Source organism: Vollenhovia emeryi, unplaced genomic scaffold (assembly GCF_000949405.1).
Source record: "Vollenhovia emeryi isolate VEMERY1.0 unplaced genomic scaffold, V.emery_V1.0 DF939126.1, whole genome shotgun sequence".
Classification (NCBI taxonomy): Eukaryota; Metazoa; Arthropoda; class Insecta; order Hymenoptera; family Formicidae; genus Vollenhovia; species Vollenhovia emeryi.
The window spans coordinates 1,016,010-1,038,670 of NW_011967240.1; the positions used below are offsets into that span (position 1 = coordinate 1,016,010).

The 22,661-nt window shown below is 34.1% G+C and overlaps 2 protein-coding genes across 2 annotated transcripts; both read left to right on the forward strand.

Moving 5' to 3' along the window:
- The first annotated feature begins 4,468 nt into the window (after positions 1-4,468).
- LOC105568979 lies at positions 4,469-6,182 on the forward strand. The gene is made up of 5 exons (XM_012025080.1): positions 4,469-4,623; positions 4,796-4,829; positions 4,974-5,117; positions 5,450-5,704; positions 5,790-6,182. Exons 1-5 carry the CDS (start codon positions 4,621-4,623, stop codon positions 5,813-5,815), a joined length of 462 nt encoding a protein of 153 aa, XP_011880470.1. The 5' UTR covers positions 4,469-4,620; the 3' UTR covers positions 5,816-6,182.
- A 2,056-nt stretch (positions 6,183-8,238) lies between these two features.
- On the forward strand, positions 8,239-10,408 carry LOC105568980. Its single transcript, XM_012025081.1, has 5 exons — positions 8,239-8,362; positions 8,670-8,697; positions 8,780-8,923; positions 9,007-9,258; positions 9,857-10,408. Exons 1-5 carry the CDS (start codon positions 8,360-8,362, stop codon positions 9,889-9,891), a joined length of 462 nt encoding a protein of 153 aa, XP_011880471.1. The 5' UTR covers positions 8,239-8,359; the 3' UTR covers positions 9,892-10,408.
- Positions 10,409-22,661: the final 12,253 nt, after the last annotated feature.

A 22,661-nucleotide genomic window follows, 5' to 3' on the forward strand; every position in this document is an offset into this window, starting at 1 on the left:
CTCACACGTCGCTTCTTCGCACGACTCCAGAAATCTCGTATCTGTGTTAACACGTTACCACCCCAGTACACACACGCCCACACCAAACACGGCATAAACACGTATTACAAACGCCACCTACATGGCCGAAACACGACACGTTAGTCTTACGAGCGTTTCATCTCCCCTTCTCTTCACTGTCTTCTATATAGATAAAGGACGCGTAATTCTTACGTATATAAGAATCAAGTCCGTGTGGGAATTAGATAAAAAAGAAGATTAGTTCTTGAATCAATGTACACTTACGCGTCTACGTCTTTCCGCATAAATGCTCTTAGGCAGAGATACGTATACCTGTACACGCATATCTAAACGAATACACGGAAACACGAGACTAAATCACGCCTAATGTTATATGGATGTTATATATATATATATATGGTTATAATATGACACACACATACACGAACTTCGTCTGTATATGTCTATACATAATGTTAAATATATATGGTCATTATATGATAACTATTACGTGATATGTATGTATTATGAAACATTTTTCCCTTATCGACTCGCGACTCGCTACTCAAATTCTAATGTCTATATGTCATTGTTTATTATGTCGTTAATGATTAACGTGTATATGTGAAACTTTCAAATGAATAAAAATGATATAAGCAGAAACGCTATTTATTGTTACCCTTATTTAATTTTTATCATTTACCCTTACTCATTTCACTTCCTATAACAGATTGCAAAAGTATATATATATTTTTTTATGGACAAAATTAAAACATCGATAAATTTAAATACATCGGGTTAAAATATTATTTTTATACCGAATACGTATTGTATGGTTTAACTGAGATACAAATACGAGACAATTTATCAGAGGTCCTCTTTAGTAACGTTGATGATCAATACGAGATATGTATCGACAGGAGCATGAGATAACATTAATCAATGTCGAGTGCAAACAGATTCTAGATTTGATGCCAGAACGTTCTAGGATATATTGGTCGAACAGCATGACGTAGTAATAGTATTTGGTATATTAGCAACATGTCAAAGGTGTTATGTAATTTTGTTCTCGAAGAGAAGATATTCCTGATCTTTAATATCATTTTAAATGCTTTAATCGAAATTATGTAAATGTAGAGAGAGAATTTAAATTAAACGTACAGCAAATCGTATTAAAATTAATGAAAACATAATTGCTAATGAAATATTTAACTTCTCGGCCAATTAATATTTTGCAGCATGCACAAAATTACACGAATAACATTTTACAAAGTTTTTTGTTACACCTATATTAATTTTCCTTGATTTTCTCTTTCTTTCTACCGATCTAAAAATATTTAAATATCGTAACAATCTGTAACAGTTATTTCAAAGTAGAAAAAATTTTAAAGGAAGCTATGTACCCGATGCAGTGTCTCTCTATTTCTTTATCGGAATAGCATATAAAGACTGTTTGCGCATATGCATTCGAGTCTATCTCCGAATCTGTGAAACAGATACTGATGAGCAGAGGTGTACCTAAGATATGGTAGGTATGGCATGTGCCGTGGGCGCTACTTGAAGGGAGGCGCCTGCTGATGAGCCACAACCGTATCACAACCTTGCCCGAAGGCCTGTTCGATTCGATAATTCAGTGGCATCCCTATTTCGGTCTGCCGATAGGTAACGATCTGTGGCATTGCGATTGCAGCCGCAAATGGATGCAAGATTAGAGATTACCCGCGTGTGAGAAAATCCCTGATAGCTCAAAAACAATGCGGTTAAAACTTTCATGTTCGCAATTTTTTACGATAAAGCTGTGTCGAATACAATAAATGCTGATATCGTGATATGTAACCGTGTAACATCAATAGCGACAATTATTTCAAATATGTCTACAACCATGTCTAGCGCTATAGATAATTCGTATTAGTTGCGACATTTTTGGTAACCAACTGATTTAATTAAATAATTCGAATAAATTCAAATATTCTCGACAACCGCGATCAATTTAACAGTACCGTTACGATGTGAAATTGCTCCACAAGGGAGGTAGAGAAGTTAAAAATGTTTTAGTCGTTCTATCAGATTTGCACGATCCTATCCTTAATTTAATTCATTATCAACGCGCGATCGGGCATAATTGGTATAAAAAGATCGATGCGATGCGTCAACAGAGTCAAGGATTCCTTTCGCCTACAGGATCTGCAGTCCGAAACAAATTTGTGTACACAATTTGTTCATTAAATAATATCACCTTCTCGTCGTCAAATTGGATCTAATTACATCGTTCGCATCCAAATTCTTACGCAAATACGATTATCACGCGTTAGCTACAGTTTTCTCAATATTAAGTTTCGTCAGTGTCGCTCTCATGTCACGGTGCGATGACACCGGCGATGTTAAGAAAAAGAAACTGAGTCGTGATCGTGAAGCGCAGAACCGTTATTTTAGTGCTTTCAAAAGCACTTCAACTTGCGCAAAAGCACTTCAACTTCCGAACGAATGTGCCACTGAAGACGTGATATCGGCTATCTCGCAAAACTTGAAGGAGAATGAATATGTCATATCGTTACCGCCAATACAAAACCTAATTCGCAGGAAACCTCAGAAACCTCAGCGTCGAGCATAGAGAGCGATAATACGATATCTCTGGTGTTAAAGCGATATTATCGTAGCTGAATTCGTGGAAGTTAAAAAGAGCCTTCAACACCAACCGGGAAGTCGAACCCACTACCCTTATCGCCGTTTCCGTATTTATATCATGCTCAATTATCGACGGTAACAGACATGAACGAAAATGATTCTGAGACGATTTAATATGCATGGTATAACATATTATGAAATTACTTCTTTTAGACTCATTACATCAAATTACAAGCTTTCTAATTTTGTTATAAAAAATTTTGTTTCAGAAAAATCATAAAAGAATATTGCAAATAAAAAAATATAGAACTGAAAAGGAAGATAAATATAATAAATATTTTTCTTTTTAAACTAAACTGTTTTTAAATTAAATTGTTGCTTAATTATTGTTTTAGCATACGTATTACCAAATTCAAATGTTCTTTTGCAATGTGTATTCAAATTTCAAACTCTATATCCTGCATGATGTTAGCTAATGAATATGTTTGGAATTCTCGGTTCACTTTGGGCTAAGCTAAATTTGGCTAACAGCCCAAAGTCAATGTCAGGTTCTGAGAATACATATAATAGATTACGTTAATAATATTGTGTGGTTGCAAAAGAATTGAGAAAAATGAAAAACGAAAATCGATAACGAAGATATTTCTAAAAGAATTTGCAAACTAATCGACTATACTTTTTAAAATTTCTTAATTTTAGTACCAGAACATAATCACTTACATGGCGAAGTCATAATTTTATTTCAGTTATTTCTACTTTTGCATAGAATTGATTAGTTTGATTTCTGAGGGAACAATATATTTTATGTCAAAGGTAAAAATTAAAAAATAATTGAATTTGGAAAATTACAGACAAATACACATATAGATTTGAATTGATAAAATCAAGATGATCGGTGAAACCGTGCACTTTTAACTGTCCTAAATTTAGTGATTTGCAATGAGTCGTTTATTATGGTACTGAAGCGATTCCCCAGAATTATTTTTAGTGGTTAGATCAGTAGTTCGATTTAACGTCGAAGCTTTATCTGATTGGCTAGTAAGGATTATATATCGAGGTTAAAGGTAGTTGCCAGATAATTTTTTTCACGTACAAGCTGTCAGCAATCCACTGCAATTCTCTAAAAGGATGCAATGCCAAACCGCTATATGTACGATACGATGCAATGTATAACTGCTTTCACGTTCACGAATAGTTCGCTGTGCGGGGGAAGCGATAATTTCGCTATAACTATCATTCGCTATAAATATCATTCGCTATAACTAACATCTACGTCATACAAAGATAACATCAGATACGCTACAAATTCTTCCCTAGATTATAACACTTCTGAATACAAATCAAGTATTGATTATGTCTATTTGAAAAGGAAAACGTTTTAAAATAACAGATACATTAATTTCAAGTCGTTTATAAACTATAAAAAATGAACTCCATGAAAAAAGAGTCAAAGTATTCGATTACTTATAATTTTTAATGATTTGTTAGATATATAATTTTCAAAAAAATTCCCTTTATTTGAATAAATAGACTTGGAAAGTGTAAAACTATATGAATAGAAAGTAAGAAAAATTCTCGACGTTACAGTAATTTTTTTTACTAAAAAATGTAAAATTATAACCTTTACAAAATCTGAACGCGTGCCCATAACAATTAATAACGCCATGTAATATAAATTTTTCAAAGATATTTACATGCCAACTTAAAAAAATCGTATGTTCATTCAATTGCTTTAGCACGTTAATTGTTTCGCGAAGAGACAGTCGTGAAGGCGTCCTAAATCAAAGTCTTTTTATAGCGAGTTCGGTTCGAATGATTGCGATGATCTATTAACACCGTTTGTGGGTGTGTATCTATAGTATCGCGCTGCTAATTAGTTTACTACGGCTCAGTAACACTTTTTCGTCGGTGCAGTTAGCTGCATCTGAAAAGAACCCGTTAATCGTCCGATTTTGTGATTAATTTGACAGTTTTAGAAAAGTGAACTTTAACAACATGGTAATTATTGTGTAAATTTATGACAAATATAAAAAATTACCCGATTTAATTATGTGGTATTAATCGCGGAAAGTCTTTCAATCAGTGGTTTACGTGTTTTTGTCATTTAAATTTCTAATAGCTTCTATTTTGAGTAAATATTTCGTTATTAACAAGTTTAGTTCGATTACAGGAAGAAATTCAACTTAGCAAAGATCAATTGAAAAGTAAGTATACTTGCATATTAAAGCGCTGTTACTTTTATTATTGATATAAATAATATGCCATCAGTTTAAAATTATTGTTAGAGATTATAATTAAAATATTTAGTGTTGGACATATAAAAATTGAAGAACAATTGTACTGAACAGATTTGAAAATGGCATTTGACGCGTTCGATCATGACAAAAAAGGGTGTATCGGCACGGAACAGGTAGGCACAATTCTAGGTATGCTTGGCCACGAAATTCCAGCTGAAGAGCTTTCAGGAATTATTTTGGAAGTTGATACGTGGGGTAAATACATATTATTCCTAATCCAATATACAGGAAAGTCGATTGAAAAAGAAATCGCATTTTTCAACTGTCTCCCTGAGTAATAATAATATTTTATCATATTTAATTCAAACAAATTTTACAGCTAAAGTATTTGTCCAAATAAAAAATTATTTATTTTATTATTATGTTTAGAAGCCAGAAATGCGCGTTTGTCATTTATTGGCAAAAATTGTCAGAGTAAATTATTTTACAATTAAGTATATAATAGATTTAAAAATCTACTACAACTAAGAAAGTGTGTATATTATTACGTGATGGACACTAATAATAGAACAAATTTCTGGTTTCAGGAAGTGGTGAGTTAAAATTCGAGGAATTTTGTCAAATAGCGTCGCGCTTTCTCGAAGAGGAACCTGATACGGAAGCGATACAGCAGGAATTACGAGAAGCATTCCGATTGTACGATAAGGAAGGCAATGGTTATATTACTACTGATGTGTTCAGAGACATCCTTCACGAATTGGATGACGCATTATCTCCGGAGGAGCTTGACATGATCATAGAGGAGGTGGACACTGACGGATCTGGCACGCTCGATTTCGATGGTGAGAAATCTTGCGTTGTACACAGGTGTTAATTCACTTCGTCTTCCTCTATGCATACCTGACTAACTCAACGTTTACGTTACAGAATTCATGGAGGTCATGACAGGATAAATTATGACTTTGGCACCGCGCAGATGCACCATGTCGATCGCCCACGTATCGAACGAGTGTGCCTGTACAAACAGAGAAGCCGAAATCTTTTCGAAGTTGATGCTGGCAGAGTATAAGTTCGCTCGTTTATCACATACAAGAAAAAGTAGTGAAATTTATTTTGCGGGGTTGCGATGAAAGATGATCAAAGATAAATCCTAAAGAACTCTTAATATTTATAGATTGCGAAATGTCAGGTAGAATTCGAGAAAGATTTCGGGGTCTCTGAGATAATATTTCAAACTATAAGACCGACAATAATTGGTACTTTGAGATTTATACTGCTCTTACTTTGTCAAGATTACAAAACTGCTATTCTTTACCAGGATTTTGACATTGAATTCCCACTAGCTGTTAATTTAATTCAAATGTCGAAATTTAGTATATTTTACTATTTGGAATTATGTGTAATCATACATATATATAAGTAACAAATATATATATATATAATATTATAAATTTTAATATATATCGAACAAAATTAATAGACATCGATTGTGTCAAAAAATATAAAAAATAATATCTAAATTAATAAATTGTAAGGACGATAGCAGTATATATTTATTATAATCTTTAAACTTTAATGGGATATCAGATTACTTTCTTTTTCAAATTTCGAAACAATATACTAAGCATATGCATAAATTGTAATATTTATTATTTTTTATATAACTTCAATATTTTTAAAAGAAAATTTAATAATTATTAAGAAGAATAAGATTTTAATTTCTGTTCAATTTTGACAATGTCGAATTGCAGTTGATGCTAACGTTTGGTATATTGTTAAGGATATATTGTCGTTTTTCTAAATATACTTGCTATGGGCGCCAAAAAGATGCCTATGCTTCTACAACTCCCTGTAACAGTCTCACTATATTGTAAAAAATCTATTATAATTATAATTACTATCGACACAAAAATTCGCACTTGAAAATATATGCTCGCGTGTTGGCAACAACGGTGGCACGTGCTTCACACACATCAGCCGTAACATTATATGTTCGATTCAGTGACAGCAACATAATCTATTGTAAACTATTGAAAAGTTGCGAAGGCATGTGCAAGGAGTTTGACAATGCATGGCAAGCGACTGTATTTCGGAGTAAACGGTAAAATCGCCTAAATATAATAGCAGCCACCGGGCTTTATGAGCTTATAATTAGGACTCTAAGAATAAGACATGCACAATTATTGCATAGAACCGTCTTGGGTCTCAGCATCACCCATGAATCCACCGGCGGCATCTGTGCCAATTCTGTCTATTGTTACGTCGTCCACGCAGTCACACATTACGTCTCGTAAATTCTGCCATGCGGACATGTTGCAGAATTTCATAATGGACTACTTGTGCGGCCTCAATGACAATATAAGCTCACAAAATATCTCCGCGAGGTCTGGTTAAAAGATTTGCGACAATTTTACCGTAGTTTAAAGAGAAATTGAAAAAAAAAGTTTTAATAAAAAATTACGAATAAAATTGCAAATGCTCGCAAAATTCGTATCGTTGTATGTTTCAATAAGAACATAATCTTGAAAAAATATTTCGTCACCTTTGAGCAACAGTTCATCGTGACTTTATATTAAGTAGATTAATTATTTTTCTGCAATATATTTTTAAGTTCTATTATGATACACTATCGTTTTAGATCACATATGCAGAAAAAAATTTGTTTAATTAATAAATTCATGTTGCATCGTAATAGACACATGTCATATCATAATAAATTATTCGTGTAAAGAGATAAGTCTCTTATATCAATACGCCGAAAGTTAAATTTTTATTTAAGAATATAAAAAAATAATGTGCATATATCTCTTGTACATACAATTACTTGAGAGATATCGCGAAGTTTTATGTGATAAGAAAAATAGACGTGGTGTATTTGTACATAATACCACATTACATATTTGGCAACATAATTTTTCTAAAATATTATATAAATTTCCTAATAATTTCAGTATAAATCTTCATTAATATATTTTTCAAATAAATATATAAAACTGCCAATTTTAGTTCTTAATAAATTTAAATTGCTTCTTAATAAACTCAACTGTTATAAGTATGTAAAAATAAACTTTAATATTGATACACCTGTATCTGGTTGTTATACCCTTCACGTCATAATTAATTATTTGCATCAAGATGAATCGCGTGCGACATGTTCGCATTAATCTTGTCAACGTAAGAGCGTCAGAATTTGGAACAGCCGCTGACAAATCGAAAGTACGACTGGTAGTGGTTAGGATCATTTTCGAAATTAAATGGGTTGCCACAAGTTCTGCATAATTGGGTAAAATACGTCGAAGAAAATAGAGTGGGGAGAACGTCCTCGATGAATTTGAAAACCGCTAGACTCGAGATGTAGATATTACCTGGTCAATCACGTGCCAGAAGATCATCGTTATGATCACTTAAAACAGAAGTCCACAGCCAGAATCTGGTGCATACCCGGATAAACCGTCGGCGTTAACGTACCACGAGCAGCGCGTATAGTTACCATCGCTATGGCAAGTCATACTTTTGATAAACGCGAGAATATTTCATAAGTTATAAGTCTTAATATCGGTAGCTATACAATTTAAATATATGATTAAAAGTCATAATAACATTTAATGTGATTAAACATTAAATTAAATAGAAAGTTATTTGTTAACCAAATTTAAATGTTGACGGTATAACAAAGTATTAATTATATTTGGCATTATATTATTAAATTTTTTTACTATTAAAATCTTATTTTTAGTGACTTTATTTTTAGTGAATCAATATCTTGTATAATCACATGTAATAATTAAGTATCTCTCATGCTTTCAGGATGATCTAACTAAAGACCAGCAAGCTCGTGAGTATATCTTTTATCATGAAAAATATTCAGAATAATCTAAAATCACGTTGCTAATCGAATATATCTCTGTACTGTGCAGTGTTGAAAAAAGCTTTCGACGCTTTCGATCATGAAAAGAAGGGCAGTATCGGCACCAACATGGTAGGTACGATATTGACCATGTTGGGCTACGAGCTCAGCGAAAATACGCTGCAGGAAATCATTAGGGAAGTCGACGAGGATGGTAAATAAAATTCCATTCATTGTTCATCGATCACATTCCCTATGCTTGACGGTTCATCATGTATACGTTTCTTGTACTGACAGGTTCCGGAGAGCTCGAGTTCGAAGAATTCTGCACGCTAGCTGCTAGATTCTTGGTAGAAGAGGATACGGAAGCGATGCAGCAAGAATTACGCGAGGCATTCCGGTTGTATGACAAAGAGGGCAATGGTTACATAACTACTGCTGTCTTTCGCGATATCCTTCACGAACTCGACGACAAGCTATCACCGGATGAACTTGATTTGATGATCGAAGAAATCGACGCTGATGGCTCAGGGACTCTCGATTTTGACGGTATTTTGATCATATATATCTCTCTTCTATTATTTCGCGGTATTGCTTCTTAACCTCGGGAAGCTATTGTTTAGACTAACTTTTAAAACTTATTTTTCAATTCAATTGTTCTTGAATGAACTGAAGCAAATATTTCAAAGTAGTTTGATAAAGTATAACGTTAGACGGTCAAAATAAGTATCAAATGTTAAATTATAGAAAACTTTTACTTTGATTCAACGTTAGAATCGTATCAGTAATGATTAAAAACTGTTGCTCATGTTCAAAAACTTACAACTGTACTATTAAGATAATATGTTTAAGAAATGCTCCAGATTGCACCTAACAAGCGTGATTTACGAGATACGATAATATGTGACACGCTTCGAAAGCCAAGTAGTTCATTTAAAATGTGCTCAAGTTACGAAGCCCGGAGCCAAGTAAATTTGTTTCGCGCACGTCAACGTCAGCGAAGCTTAACATAACCGGCACTAATAGCAAAGCCGATCGAACGTTCAATAAGTCTCTCGCCTTGGGTGGTTCGCCAAGTTTGTAGCTCGCGGGAAATGCAAGGCGCCGCCTGATTACGCTAACACCGACGCATTTTGCGCGCTTTCAGAGTTTATGGAAGTCATGACGGGAGGCGACGACTAAAGCAAGTGGAGCTGATAATGAAGATGGACACTCGGAGGCTGGCTGTTAGTCGCGCAATTGGCAACGCCCGTCAAAGAGAACGGTCTTTCTTCGTAATTCAAATGCTTTTGAAAACCATTAAACTATGGCCGAGTGGAAAATTGGACGTTTGCAATCATCCGTGGTATCGTTGGCTGACTTTCATCATGCAAAGTGACGATCACAACGTTTCCGAACGGTTCTAATCAACAACAGGAGCACTAAAACTCTCGGAATGCCTCGAATAAATTGGAATGACGGTTGTGCATTAGTAAACTAGCGATGCAAATTTCTTCGACATGGCGAAATGAGTACGCGCGCAAAGCTCCAACGTAATCTCTAGTTGATTACGTCGCGAAGAAAGTTTCTTACTGTATGAATATTATTACGAAATATTGATTTGAGATTTTGCACGTAAAGGTACGAAGAGGTCCAATGTGTAACATAAATTATACATATGTAATAAGTTATTAAATCATTAAGTATGCCTATATGTAAATATTGCGTACTTATTTCTTTTTACGCCCGAGTGCCCTGCGCCTGAACGATATTTCCCGGTGCGCAAAGTAGCGCAGCGCGTTCAAGTATGCGAGGCGCTACTTTCTTCGTAAGTCTCGACATCAATTGCATTTGTAACAAATTCTATAATTTCTAAATAAAAGCGAAATTGTTTCAATTGTAGTTGTTCAAATTTCAACTTTCTTGAAGATATTACTTCTGCGATGTTGTAAAGTGATTCAGTAATTAGATTCAAAATGACTGCGAGTCTCATACATTAATTTTAAATAATTCGGTAATTAAATAAAATTCAAAAATACAAATTTTAATTAACTAAATACGTAGAAATGTTATTGTCATACGACTTGTACAAATATTCCACAACGATTGCCTTTCCCCTTTTAGAAATAAAACAATTTTTATAATTACGTATACCATTTTAATTACCAGCAAATGTAATTTGATAAAACATTGTTATTAATTTTATTAAAATCTTTTTCATTTTTTAATGAGATAGTCGCATGTAGTACAAAGCGAAACGTGATGATGAATAAAAATGGTCTCACGCGACTAAAACAAATGTCCGTAATCGTTCACACCGATCACTAGCTGTCCGACCGGCATTTCCGTTCTGAAAATGAACCACGTAATAATAAGTATAGCAATAAACGTCGCGGCATGTGCAATCATGCTGTGAGAAACATTACCAAATCGGGTATCTGAAATGTTCAGTCACGAAATTATATCGCGATTCTCACGTCGTCGTGGACTAATCTGTTTCGCGTGAAAATGGCCGACCCATTTATTATAGAGAGAACTCGGATTTCGCTGCGAGCACAATTATTTGTCAGAGTCACTGAAACCAGAAGTGTCGTAACTTTATGTCCCGATGATCCAATCTTTTGACCTTCCGTTTCTTCTTACAGTCAATGAACTCGAACATTATCGTAATACGATTTCACTACATAATGAAGTAGATGCCATAAAAATATCTTATAATATTATGGGAGAGTTAATCTCTGTTGCCTGCGTATATTGCGTATTACACGCGATCTCACACGTGATAGACTCAAGTATTAATAAGATAATTTTAAGAACCGTTTTAATCCCATTATTACAATTTTGACAATGTTTCAATTTTTGCTTTTAAATTCTAATGCACACTGCGTCATTAATCACAAGCATAATTTCAACAAGTTAGAAAAATATGACTGTTTCATCTTTAGCTTTCTAATATCAAAATTAAAGATTAAGTTATTTAAAACTTAGTGAAATCCATTTATAGGATAAATGAATTGTTCGTAATTTAGAAATTCAAGAAGTATTAATAAAGAAAGAATTATATTTCTTTCACAAATTGCAGTTTTATATTGTTGAGAATCAATTATCGTGATACAAATGTTACATTGAATATAATCGTATACTTTTTGTTTTATTCCGGACGTAATAAATTCAAAGTGTAGTGCACCGAGCGTAGCTTATAACTCATAACTCTCTATCATAACTTGTAAGAGATTGCTACTTTCGTTAACAAAATATAACAAAACTAGAACATTTTGAATCTAAATTTCTACATTACGTTCATGACCTTGATTATAAGAGAAATATTCACTCTTGATCATAAAAGTAAAATAAGTAATCGTCATGTATCTTGTAATTGAAATTAAGCTTCTGCTTCACAGTTACTTGTATTTCCGCGCTTTTTATCTGGGATATTTCGGTAAACGAGGCGCTATTCGTAATTATTTATACGGAAGAAAAGTTCCTTTCACTGGTTTGGCTCGGTCAACCGATGACTATAAAATTTCTTTCGCACTTAAAATTGTGTAATAATCGCGGGGGAATTAAATGGCACTAACGGTCCGATATTCCACATTATAGAAAGTCGATATACTGAAAACGACATAATTCCTGCTTCCGGAGTGCAATAGCACGTGTTATGAAATAATAAATATGTTATCAAAGTGCGTATAACATTCGCACATCCCGTGATGGTGAATATCGCGTTCAGCGATCTTCATTTGAGCAACGACATGTAAGTCATATGTGATGGCGAAATCAGTATTTTCACCGAATGAAATTTCTAGCTCCTAAATCTTGCACAAACCGAAATGTATAATTCGTTCTGAGTGTATCCTGTAATCTGCTTTGTAAATATCACGCTGCACATGCGCTATTTCTTGCTTTTAGAATTTTAGATGAACGACGATTCTTTAAAAACTTTTTTAAATAAGTCATATAATTCCTTGGGTCATTACATCCACATATGCGTAAATTTACATTTTGCGCATAAGCATAATAATTTAATAAATTTTCCAATTATCCAAGATAATAATAACATATCGTTTATGAATTTTTGTTAAATTTTGGCTAATAAAAATTTAATAATGAATTGTATTTCTAAATTTACTCGATAAATCGCAACCGGTGTATATTTACGATCGACTGAGCCCATGTATTGGCGAAACGATTGGAAGTGAGTTCGATACGTGTTCGCGAAGAAAAAGTGCATCATGCCAAGAAAGCGTGCAAACGGCGCGCATTTGTCAAAATTTGAACCACGCTGCTGTATCAGTGCTGTTCGGTGAAAGTAAGCAGATTATTATAGACGTTCGCGTCTGACAATTTTTTGGCTAAGTTGACAAGAATCGGCCGCAAGAAACAAGGAGCAAATTAAATAGCCTGATTTACACCGTTACCTAAGAAGCTGTGGTTTATTTTTGCACTTGAGAATGAATTACATGAGAAAGTTTGTTGCGTGATAATTTATGAGAAAAGCAAAATTCGGAGTAAATGAATAATTTTAATTAGAAAATCATCAAAAATCTACGCTACCAATAATTCTCTAGATTTCTGTTAAACGTTTCTCATGACTATAATACCTGTTTGCACGATGAACAAGTGAATTTTCAATACAAGATTACTAAAATGTAGCACTGTATTGAATTACAACCAAACCTTATTTTGTTTTCTTCTAAATTTTTCTCATTCATGTGAATTGATGGAAAATATAATATATTTTTACATTTTCACGTAAATCAATACAACTGTTGATGAACTGCAGGAATCTTAAGTGGATTTTTAGTAATTAATTTCTTTAACAATTAATTTTAACTATAAAGCAACTTTTGTAGCTCATTTTAAATCGTATTTGACACCCTATAAATCGTTATCCAATTGCATCATAAGAATATATATTATTATTATGTGATTCAAGTGTGTTGAAGGCAATTATTATGCTTTTTCGCAAGAACGTCATCCGTTTCCTATTGCATAGAAAAACCGTGAGAATAAAATTGTTTCATCGATATATTCACTCGGACGTTTAAGAAAATTATAACTTAGTAATAATGTTTGTAATGACAATGGATTAAGTGATTTTAGAATTGAAGTAGTAAATAAAATGAAAAAATTCTTATTTTTTCGAATTAATTATATAATTAATTCCTGACAGAGGTCCATGTCATAAGAATTATTGTTATATCTATCAATGATAAATTTACATATTTATTACGAATAAACATAATAAATATTCCTGCATAAAATATGATACTGAGTTACACGTTATATTCATCATCCGCGTATGATGTATGATTTAAATTAAAGCGAGACTCGTTCGAAAGTAAGTTACGACGTATTTCTGATCGCATAATCTCCCTTACAAGCTTCTTCAATAAAATATCGGTCTGATTGCTATATGCCATTGATAAATTCCCTTTTAAGTATGTCACACGCAAATATGCGCCAAATTACGTGACAGCAAAACAACACGCAATTAAAAATAAATAAAAAAATATTTATGATACAGCGATACGCAAAAATCAACTCTAATTTAATATTAATTAATCTGGATTAAATATTTCTTTTAGAAATTTAGCATTTTATGACTCAATTCTATTCTAATTAAAACAAAAAATTTATTTTTAATATAATATAAACGCAAAAGTGCGAATATTGAGGGCGCTTTGTATCTCTGGGTCTCTGTATTGCATATTTAATTAGAATTTCTTTAATGTGAAACATTTCCGAGCGCTCTGTGAAAACAACCAAACTCTAGTCACATCGAAATTCTAAAAATGTACTAACTTGACAGAAGTGATATAACGCACCAGCACAGGAATAACGCACGTATGTACTTCTTCATCGCGTCGTGCCTAACGTCATTATGGTTATTCGCAATGGTCTCAAGAGACAAACCATAGCTCTCAGAAATGCACTACCGCGATTAAACGCTCGTTTAATTACGGTGCACGCCACGTTTGACGGGACTTTCTCCGCCAATTAGGCGCCTAAGTCGAGTCAGCTGCTGCGAATTCGATAACTGAGTTCATGTAGTCTCGGAGTATTAATCGACGCTTCCCGAATATTTTATCATGATATAGGTATGTAATATGCCCTTTTAAAAGAAAATATGTGTGTAATTACATTTCATTTGACAAGTTTGATTCTTCGCTCTTGTTATTTACATACTATTCAATATTTACCGCATTTTCTTTCATTCTAATGACTCTGACTCTTAAGTCTTATCTGCGTTACAGTCACTTCTATCTTTTCTCGTTTTGTTCTTTTAAAGTATTAAATTACTTGTCTCTGCATACATCTCTCTCATATCAATAATGTAAAAATAACATGCTTAAAATAGACCTTTGTATTTAAAAATGCGATGGAGTTGCAATAATGTCAATTTGACTAAACTTCAGATTTAGCTAAGAAGTATTGAGATTTGAAAATTGATTATTTACCATGTAAAAGGATTATTCTCTTAATGAAGCTTGATTTAAGATTATCAGTTGAATAATATTGAAAATACTTTAAGACGTCAAATTAATATATGTTCGCTTTAAATATTATATTTAAACTTTAATCAAATTTTAAATAAAATCTTTAAAATAATGTCGAGATTTAAAACTGAACATTTTATTACATAATTTATTTTAATTTTTAATGGCTTGTAATTATAAATTTCTAATATTTCCACATTTTAATTGCAAAAAAGAGTAAAAATTCTTTACGTTAATCCTAAAAGATATAATCTGCATTATTATAAAGAGATTATAAATCACAGAAATATAGATAGTGCGGTAAGTATCGATTCTGTGTAGAATCAAATCTATGTATAGTCTGAGAAAATTGTTTTAAGGTTCAAAGTACTCTTGTAATACGTTGTAAATAACGAAACACGGATATCGCCGCGTTGTATTACACGTCTAGCTCGACACATTTAGATCCGATTGTTAACTTAAACTCGGCCTATGAAAGAGAAAGTGGGTGAAGGCTAGAACGAACGATTTGCCACAATTACTTGCAGTCTCCTTCGCGTATTACACCTAGCCAACGAAACAAGTCCCGCTGCGAGAAAGTACAAGTGCCTAAAACGCGTTCGGCCGAGATTGGCCTGATGCACGTACACCAATTGCCAATCGTGAGCAAACAGAATGCTATGTAGAGTTACATTTCGTTGAAGTAAACTTTTGAAGATCAAACTCAAATATTATAGCATTTATTAGTTTACTGTACTTTCTGTTTAAAGTAGAAACTATGAAACAAGAATATGAAATAGGATATGAAAGAAAATAGAAATAATTACAATGTCATACTCAACTTTTTATACAAAAAAAATTTAATATATAATTGATATGCAATTTCGAGTGGTGTATTATAAAATTTTAAATATAAATAAAATAAAATAATAGATTAAATTTATAATTTAAAAACTTAATGCACAGATATGTCTAATTTACTATCTAATTATTCTATCTAGAAAATATAAAATAATTTTTCACTTAAATATAAACATAGATATATTGGTATTTCATATAATTAAGGACATATCTTGCATAAGTGACATAATGAAGTAAACAAGAACAAGATTTGACTTAATCACTCTTGCTTTCAACCTTCGAAATGATATAATTGTATGACTTAGGTATGATTAACTGCGGCTCTATCTATTAGCAAGAACATTCGCTCGGGTTTGACTGCTAAGGGTTATTTTCGCGAAAGAAAGTGTGTAATTAACATTCTGTTTCGTGATAAAACGCGATGCATAGCTTAGTTTATGCATGCATTGCCTCTCGAAGCTACTCACAGTCGCGGGGCCGGTAGTTACAGTGAATTACACAATTCCGGCTAATAGAATCTACTATAAACTTGGCTGCATTCCGTTAATGATACGGCCTTGCCCGCATTTCTTTGTAAACTGAAATTCGTTTCAGAATCGTTCGCGAGTGATTATCACACCAACCAAGCAAATCAGATTCATTTCGCAGATAGATTAAAAGGAAATTTCATTTATCCTCCATCACTCCCGTATTTCACCTTAATCGGTACACTTCGGATATCTGATATCAGAATCGGATATTTCAAACAGTTGAATACTATTATTATAAAGTCGACGAATCTTGTGCAAACGGTAACAGATCAGCGTGATGATATATCATAATATTAATTGTCGACAATTGCAGTCAATCAAAATCGTGGAACTACTAATTTCAAGATCGTGATGTAAAAGTCACTTAATTGATTTCGATAGCTATCCGTAAAAGATACAATTCTCTGCATTATCATAAACTTCAGATACTCGCGCGCTAATTCAATCCCTTTTCTATGGAAATTAAATCAATTGAAACAATTCAATTTTCTCGTTGATAAGGAGCGATCGTAAATCTTTCCCGCTCGTACTTTCAACCCGTAGGCGGTTAAAGAAAAGAATACGCTACAATCCGCACAATTAAACCCGCGTACAGACTTCTATCCGTTCCTTCGAACATAATACAAATTCGCGCGCGGTTAATTGGTGCAGCAGACGAAATCTCCCTTGGCGCTTTCTACGGAAAATAGCTGTATACCTTGTATGGGACAAATTACAAGATCATACGCCCGTTCGAAGTTAAGCCAATCACGTTTCCCATAAGTGTTTTATGGTGCGGTTTCCGAGCTGGGAATGGATAGAGAACGTCTTGTTACGACCAGGCTCATGACCGGCCAGGGGAATCGCCAAGTAACACCTAATTTCTTATACCGCGGCAAGTCTTTGGGAAATACTGGCAAATATATCATTAATAAAAGTTATAGCACGAGACAAAAAATCGTCGCAAAAAACCGGCCGTGCGAGTGCAAACACGTGTAGTTTCAATATAAAAAAATTATTATATCTCTTCACTAATACTGTTATAGAATAAAATCACATAGTTTCACGAAACGGTTCGTTTTCTTCATCTACAAAATAGGAGATTGTCTCATATAAATATGATAAAGTACAATACATAAAATAAGTACGTAACATTAATAAGTCTTTTTTATCAAAATCGTGGTATTAAGAATTACCGACTAAGAAAAGAATTTTGTACAACGATAATGTGACGTAATAACAAATAGAATGTGAAAAGCTCGCTGCGATCGGGAATGATGATTTGAGAATCATCAAACCGTAAAGGAATCCATCGATGAGAAACGGTCGACACCCGCATGGTAACTATGTGAGGCCGAACGTTGCTCAGATCCCGTAGAAAGGAAAATGTCTACCGATTGATTGATATTCAACGGCGGCCGTTCATAAAGAATTATTGCGAGAAACCGTGGCAACCGCACTTCGCATGCTGTTGGAAACTGTCGTCGCGTTCGAGCACTGTCTCAAAGTCAAGTCGAGCGTTATCGCTGTTCAACGAACGCGAAAAATAATCGCTACTTTACACGACATTTACGATGCAATCATGAATACAAGATTCTGTTTAAATTATGCGAAATTATATCTTCGATATTTTTCCCTCGTGCAATCGCAAGAAATTTTTATTTCATCGGAATTAACTTCCGCTGCATTTGAATAAAGAATAGCCTTCTACAATAAAATTAATTCACGAAACAAAAGTATTCACGTAGATTTCTCATTGAGTTATACGTGTTGCATTGCAAGAATAAATTACCGAGACACAATTAAAAGTCGGTAACGATAATTACTTGACGGAAATGGCGGTAAGATGTGAAATTATAAACTTACTGTTTACGCGCGCGTTAGGTGCAAGCAAAATTGTTTTTCCTCTGGTAGATTATTATATTATATACGATACGTCAAAACGGCACAGAAACTACACACACTTCGCGAATTTGCCACGCGCGAATTAGCGTGCAACGACAGCGTTCTCCGCGTTCGCGAAAGTAAAAGTCATCGGCGGATACGATCGTATTCTACATAAACAAGCGAACCATAAATAATTCCGAGGCTGGTTCCGATCGGTCTGCAACATTACCAAACCGACACTGTGGTTAGATCGATAAGCCGTACGAATGTAGTACAGAAAGTTAAGGCACCGAAAAACACACTTCACCGTAAAACTGATCGACTGGATTTAGCTATCTTTCTTCATTTACGCTTTTTAATCTTCGCTAACTTGTTATGCGACCAATGTTTTTAATAAGACAGAAATAGTTAATGTAAATTGTTTTATTAGTTTCCTCGATAACTTGTGTTGGCAAGTGTTAAAAAAAATTTTTTTAAATTATAATAAATGGACCTAAACAAATTTTCATCGTGCTGTTTCGATAGATGGTTAATAGAGATGATTTACATATCATCTAATTTTGAAAATTTTTATAATATTGTATTTCGACTAATTATACGTCTTGACGTGGTAATTAAACGCTTTCTTAGATTTGGAAAGTAACGGTAAGACTAAAGTAGATCCGGATAAAGATTGCGCGACTTCATAATGCCTTCCCAACATATGCGTTCACAATAAGGAAGTAAAGTTATACAAAAAAGAATTCGCTAATTAAGTCTATCAGTACAGATAACTGAGTCATTAATCTTCACGTGAGATGATAAAGTTTCTGCAGCATATATATTTTTGCGATATAATGAAAAAAAAGTTGTGTTTATTTACTTAATAAATTTAAAAAATGTATCCCTTTAGTAGAAAACCTTGTATACCTTTCTGTCATTTGATCGCTTTAAGATTCGTTCACTCATGTTTGGTACACGTCATCGCGTGGCAATTAATTTGCCGAAGAACTTTAGAAATTTACTTTTACTTTAGTGACATCAAATTGTCGCCGTAAGAAAAGCAACACTGTATACGCACGTCAATATATTCTGCACCGACTTCGCATCATAACAAAAGGGACGTGAGAAATATCAGTTACATCAAACATCTATTAACTTACAAACGAACATACGATTTCCATGATAAAAGTCATCTCATTAGAAGAGAGAAGTCAGAAGAAAACAAAGCTCGTATCTTCCTCCGTGATACGATCGGCCGAAGTTCCGGGCGGAAAACTAAATTCCGGGATCGTAAACTCTAATGTTAACCGACGTATTAGAAAGGAAAACTATATGCGCCCACAGCACGTGCATCGATCGCACGCTATCCGTGAAAGTCCAGGCCTCGGTTCGCACGAGCCTGTTGAGGAATCACTCCGGGTGATCTGTACCCGGGGCGCTTTCCAGCCGATGACTTGCGCGACGTGACGTTTACTCCGCGGTAACGGATATTCAGTACCGTATGTAACAACATCCACGTAGCACCGGCTGTAACCGAGCGTGTCCTTCGGAAACGGCATTCACTGATGGTAACCGATATAAGGTGCTACTCAGGGCCGTAGAGAGTCCTAGTTTTATTATGCCGACGAGGGTTGGACTGTGCGACCGAAGTCGACCATCGTCATATGTATGTATTTATTCATAAGCTAATTTATAAATTTGGCGTAATTGATATTGCGCGTTGTTCTCATTACATAAAATATATCTGCTGTTCGCATACGTAGCGGTTCCCGACCGTGAAGCTCACGATTTATTAAAATAAATAGTTTCATTTTAAAAAAAGTAAAACTCTGGATTTCATTTTGCCACATTGCTATTAATACACGTAAAGGTCTCATTTCTCTCTCTCTCTTTCTCTCTTATTTGCCGCTTTAATTTAGGTCAGGCATCGCAACGCCCTACGCGCCGACTTAGTTGAAAGTGTTAATTGGAAGTTTAATGATGCATTTTGTTAGCCTGGGACGTTTTGCGCGTTTTGTACGGTCATACGCGAGAACACAGTCCTGTGTTACGCTACCGTATGCCTATCAGCCATATACTAGATCGCGCGGGCAAATTCGTTGGAACGCGCGGGCGTTAAAAGCCGCGCAAACTCCTTTCACCATACCACCGGATCAACGGAGCATGCTACAGACGGATCGCTGCGTCTAACCGGTCGAATGACCACTCTCAAATGTGATTCACGACTAAACTCGACCGACTGGTCCCGCTCGCTACTTGAAATCGGATCCACTGGCGAGCAAGAACCAACTTGTGGCGGATAATTTTAACATTGTACAAGTAAAGCGAGCAATATATCGAGCACGTATATATTCAATTGGGGCGAAATCAGAGATTTATCGAAAAAATATGTTCGACGGTGAAGCAATAACTTAGAATATTTTCATATTTTCCGATATGTACACGCAATTCACGTCACACCATATTCGTGTTTCTAATTAGAGATTTCTATATATATTTGTAATTAAAAATCTGAAGTGATATAAACGTCTCTCAAGATGTACAAATATTTAGACAACTGCTTGTGTACTAGTGTTATTATTAATACTGATACTTTGTGTGCAGATCTGTCGTCGTCATTAAAAAGCAGAAACTACCTGACTTCGTCATACTTTCGCAAGTCTACATCCTGTTAAAAAAAACTGGGCAAAAGAAAGGACAAGTTAATGATAGCGTGACGTGATACACGTTGAAATATACGCAGGACTATTTCAGGCTCACCCGGAATTCGGCATAAAATTAAAGGCTGCTGGAGAAAGGATTATTCACCAGACGTGACGCGACGTTTGACGCATATCTGTTTCTGCAAACCGGCGTCCGGCTGTTCGCACGTTAATCCGTTGAAACTGTTGTAGATTTTATCAACTTTGTGCGCGCGTTTATCTCCGTATTTGTAATTTATGATTTATACATTCAATATAAACTAAGAAGTTTCTTGCTTTTAACACGTTATATAATTTTAAGTAGATGTTACTTATACGCGTAAATAAACGGAGATAATCTTGTTACTATCGTAACCTCGTTAACACTTTTATAAGTAAATTAATAATAATGTGACTAATTGTTTTTTAGTTAACTTTAAATTGCGAAGTTAGATAGGCATTCGACTGGAATGCAATACATATTCCTTGTAATCGCAAATATATTTTTTACTTATATATTTATCGATTATAGCACGATTATTGCACACATTTGATATTCCAAAGTAACTGATTAATATTGCCTTCAATTGGAAATGTAGTTCAAGCAGAATAAACCACAATGCTGTCTCATATTATATCAATAGATAAACTACTATTTTATCACAAGTCTTTCTGAACGATACGATTTAAGGAATAATATGCAAATACTTGAAAAGCTGCTTGAAAAATTAAGATTTGAAAGACACAATGATTTTTATCATTCCAAGTAAATCGATAGAGGAAAATCCTCGGTTGTGAGATAGATTTCTAATATGAGACAGCAGGTTTCAATACCCAAATTTAATTAGAAATCTTTTTTTGCAGCGATTACACAATCTAAGAATGAATTTTTCACTAAACAGATTTCGCTCCAAGGGTAATAAATTCATATTGGAATCAACAGATGATGCCTATTAATTTAAAGGAAACCCTCGTTATCTCATAATAGAGGACTTTCTTCTATTATTTTTACACATCAATATACTTGCATCTACGAGATAATACTCGCATGTTATAGTAAAATCGCGTTATAACCCACGAAGAATTATTAGGTCTGTTTACGGTTCGGTAATGCCGAGACTGACGCGATAAAATTGATCCGTTTTACGATTTCGCGCTACTCTAGATCGTCCTGTGTAATTATGACGTCGATAATAAAGTAACGCTTACGCGAAAACGGCAAATAATTTCTATTGCATATACTGGCGATCTGCCGTTTTCTTCACGCTACATTTCGAAAATCTTTACTTCCGACTTAACATCGGTCTTACTATCTTTAACAATCAATTCTCTTCCTAATCTTTGTTCAATCGAATCATGTCGCTGAACATTAGGTAAAAGACGATCATTGCTACATCAGAGCGTTTCACCAATTGTGAAAGACGTTCTGTCTATAATAGAATCGCGTTAATTAATGAATTTAGGAAGGTACAATACCAATTAAAACTGTAACTAGTAATTTTAATTTTTATGCATGTATCCAATACATATACGCATATTTAATATTTTTTCGGAATATCAATGCAAACAGTTAA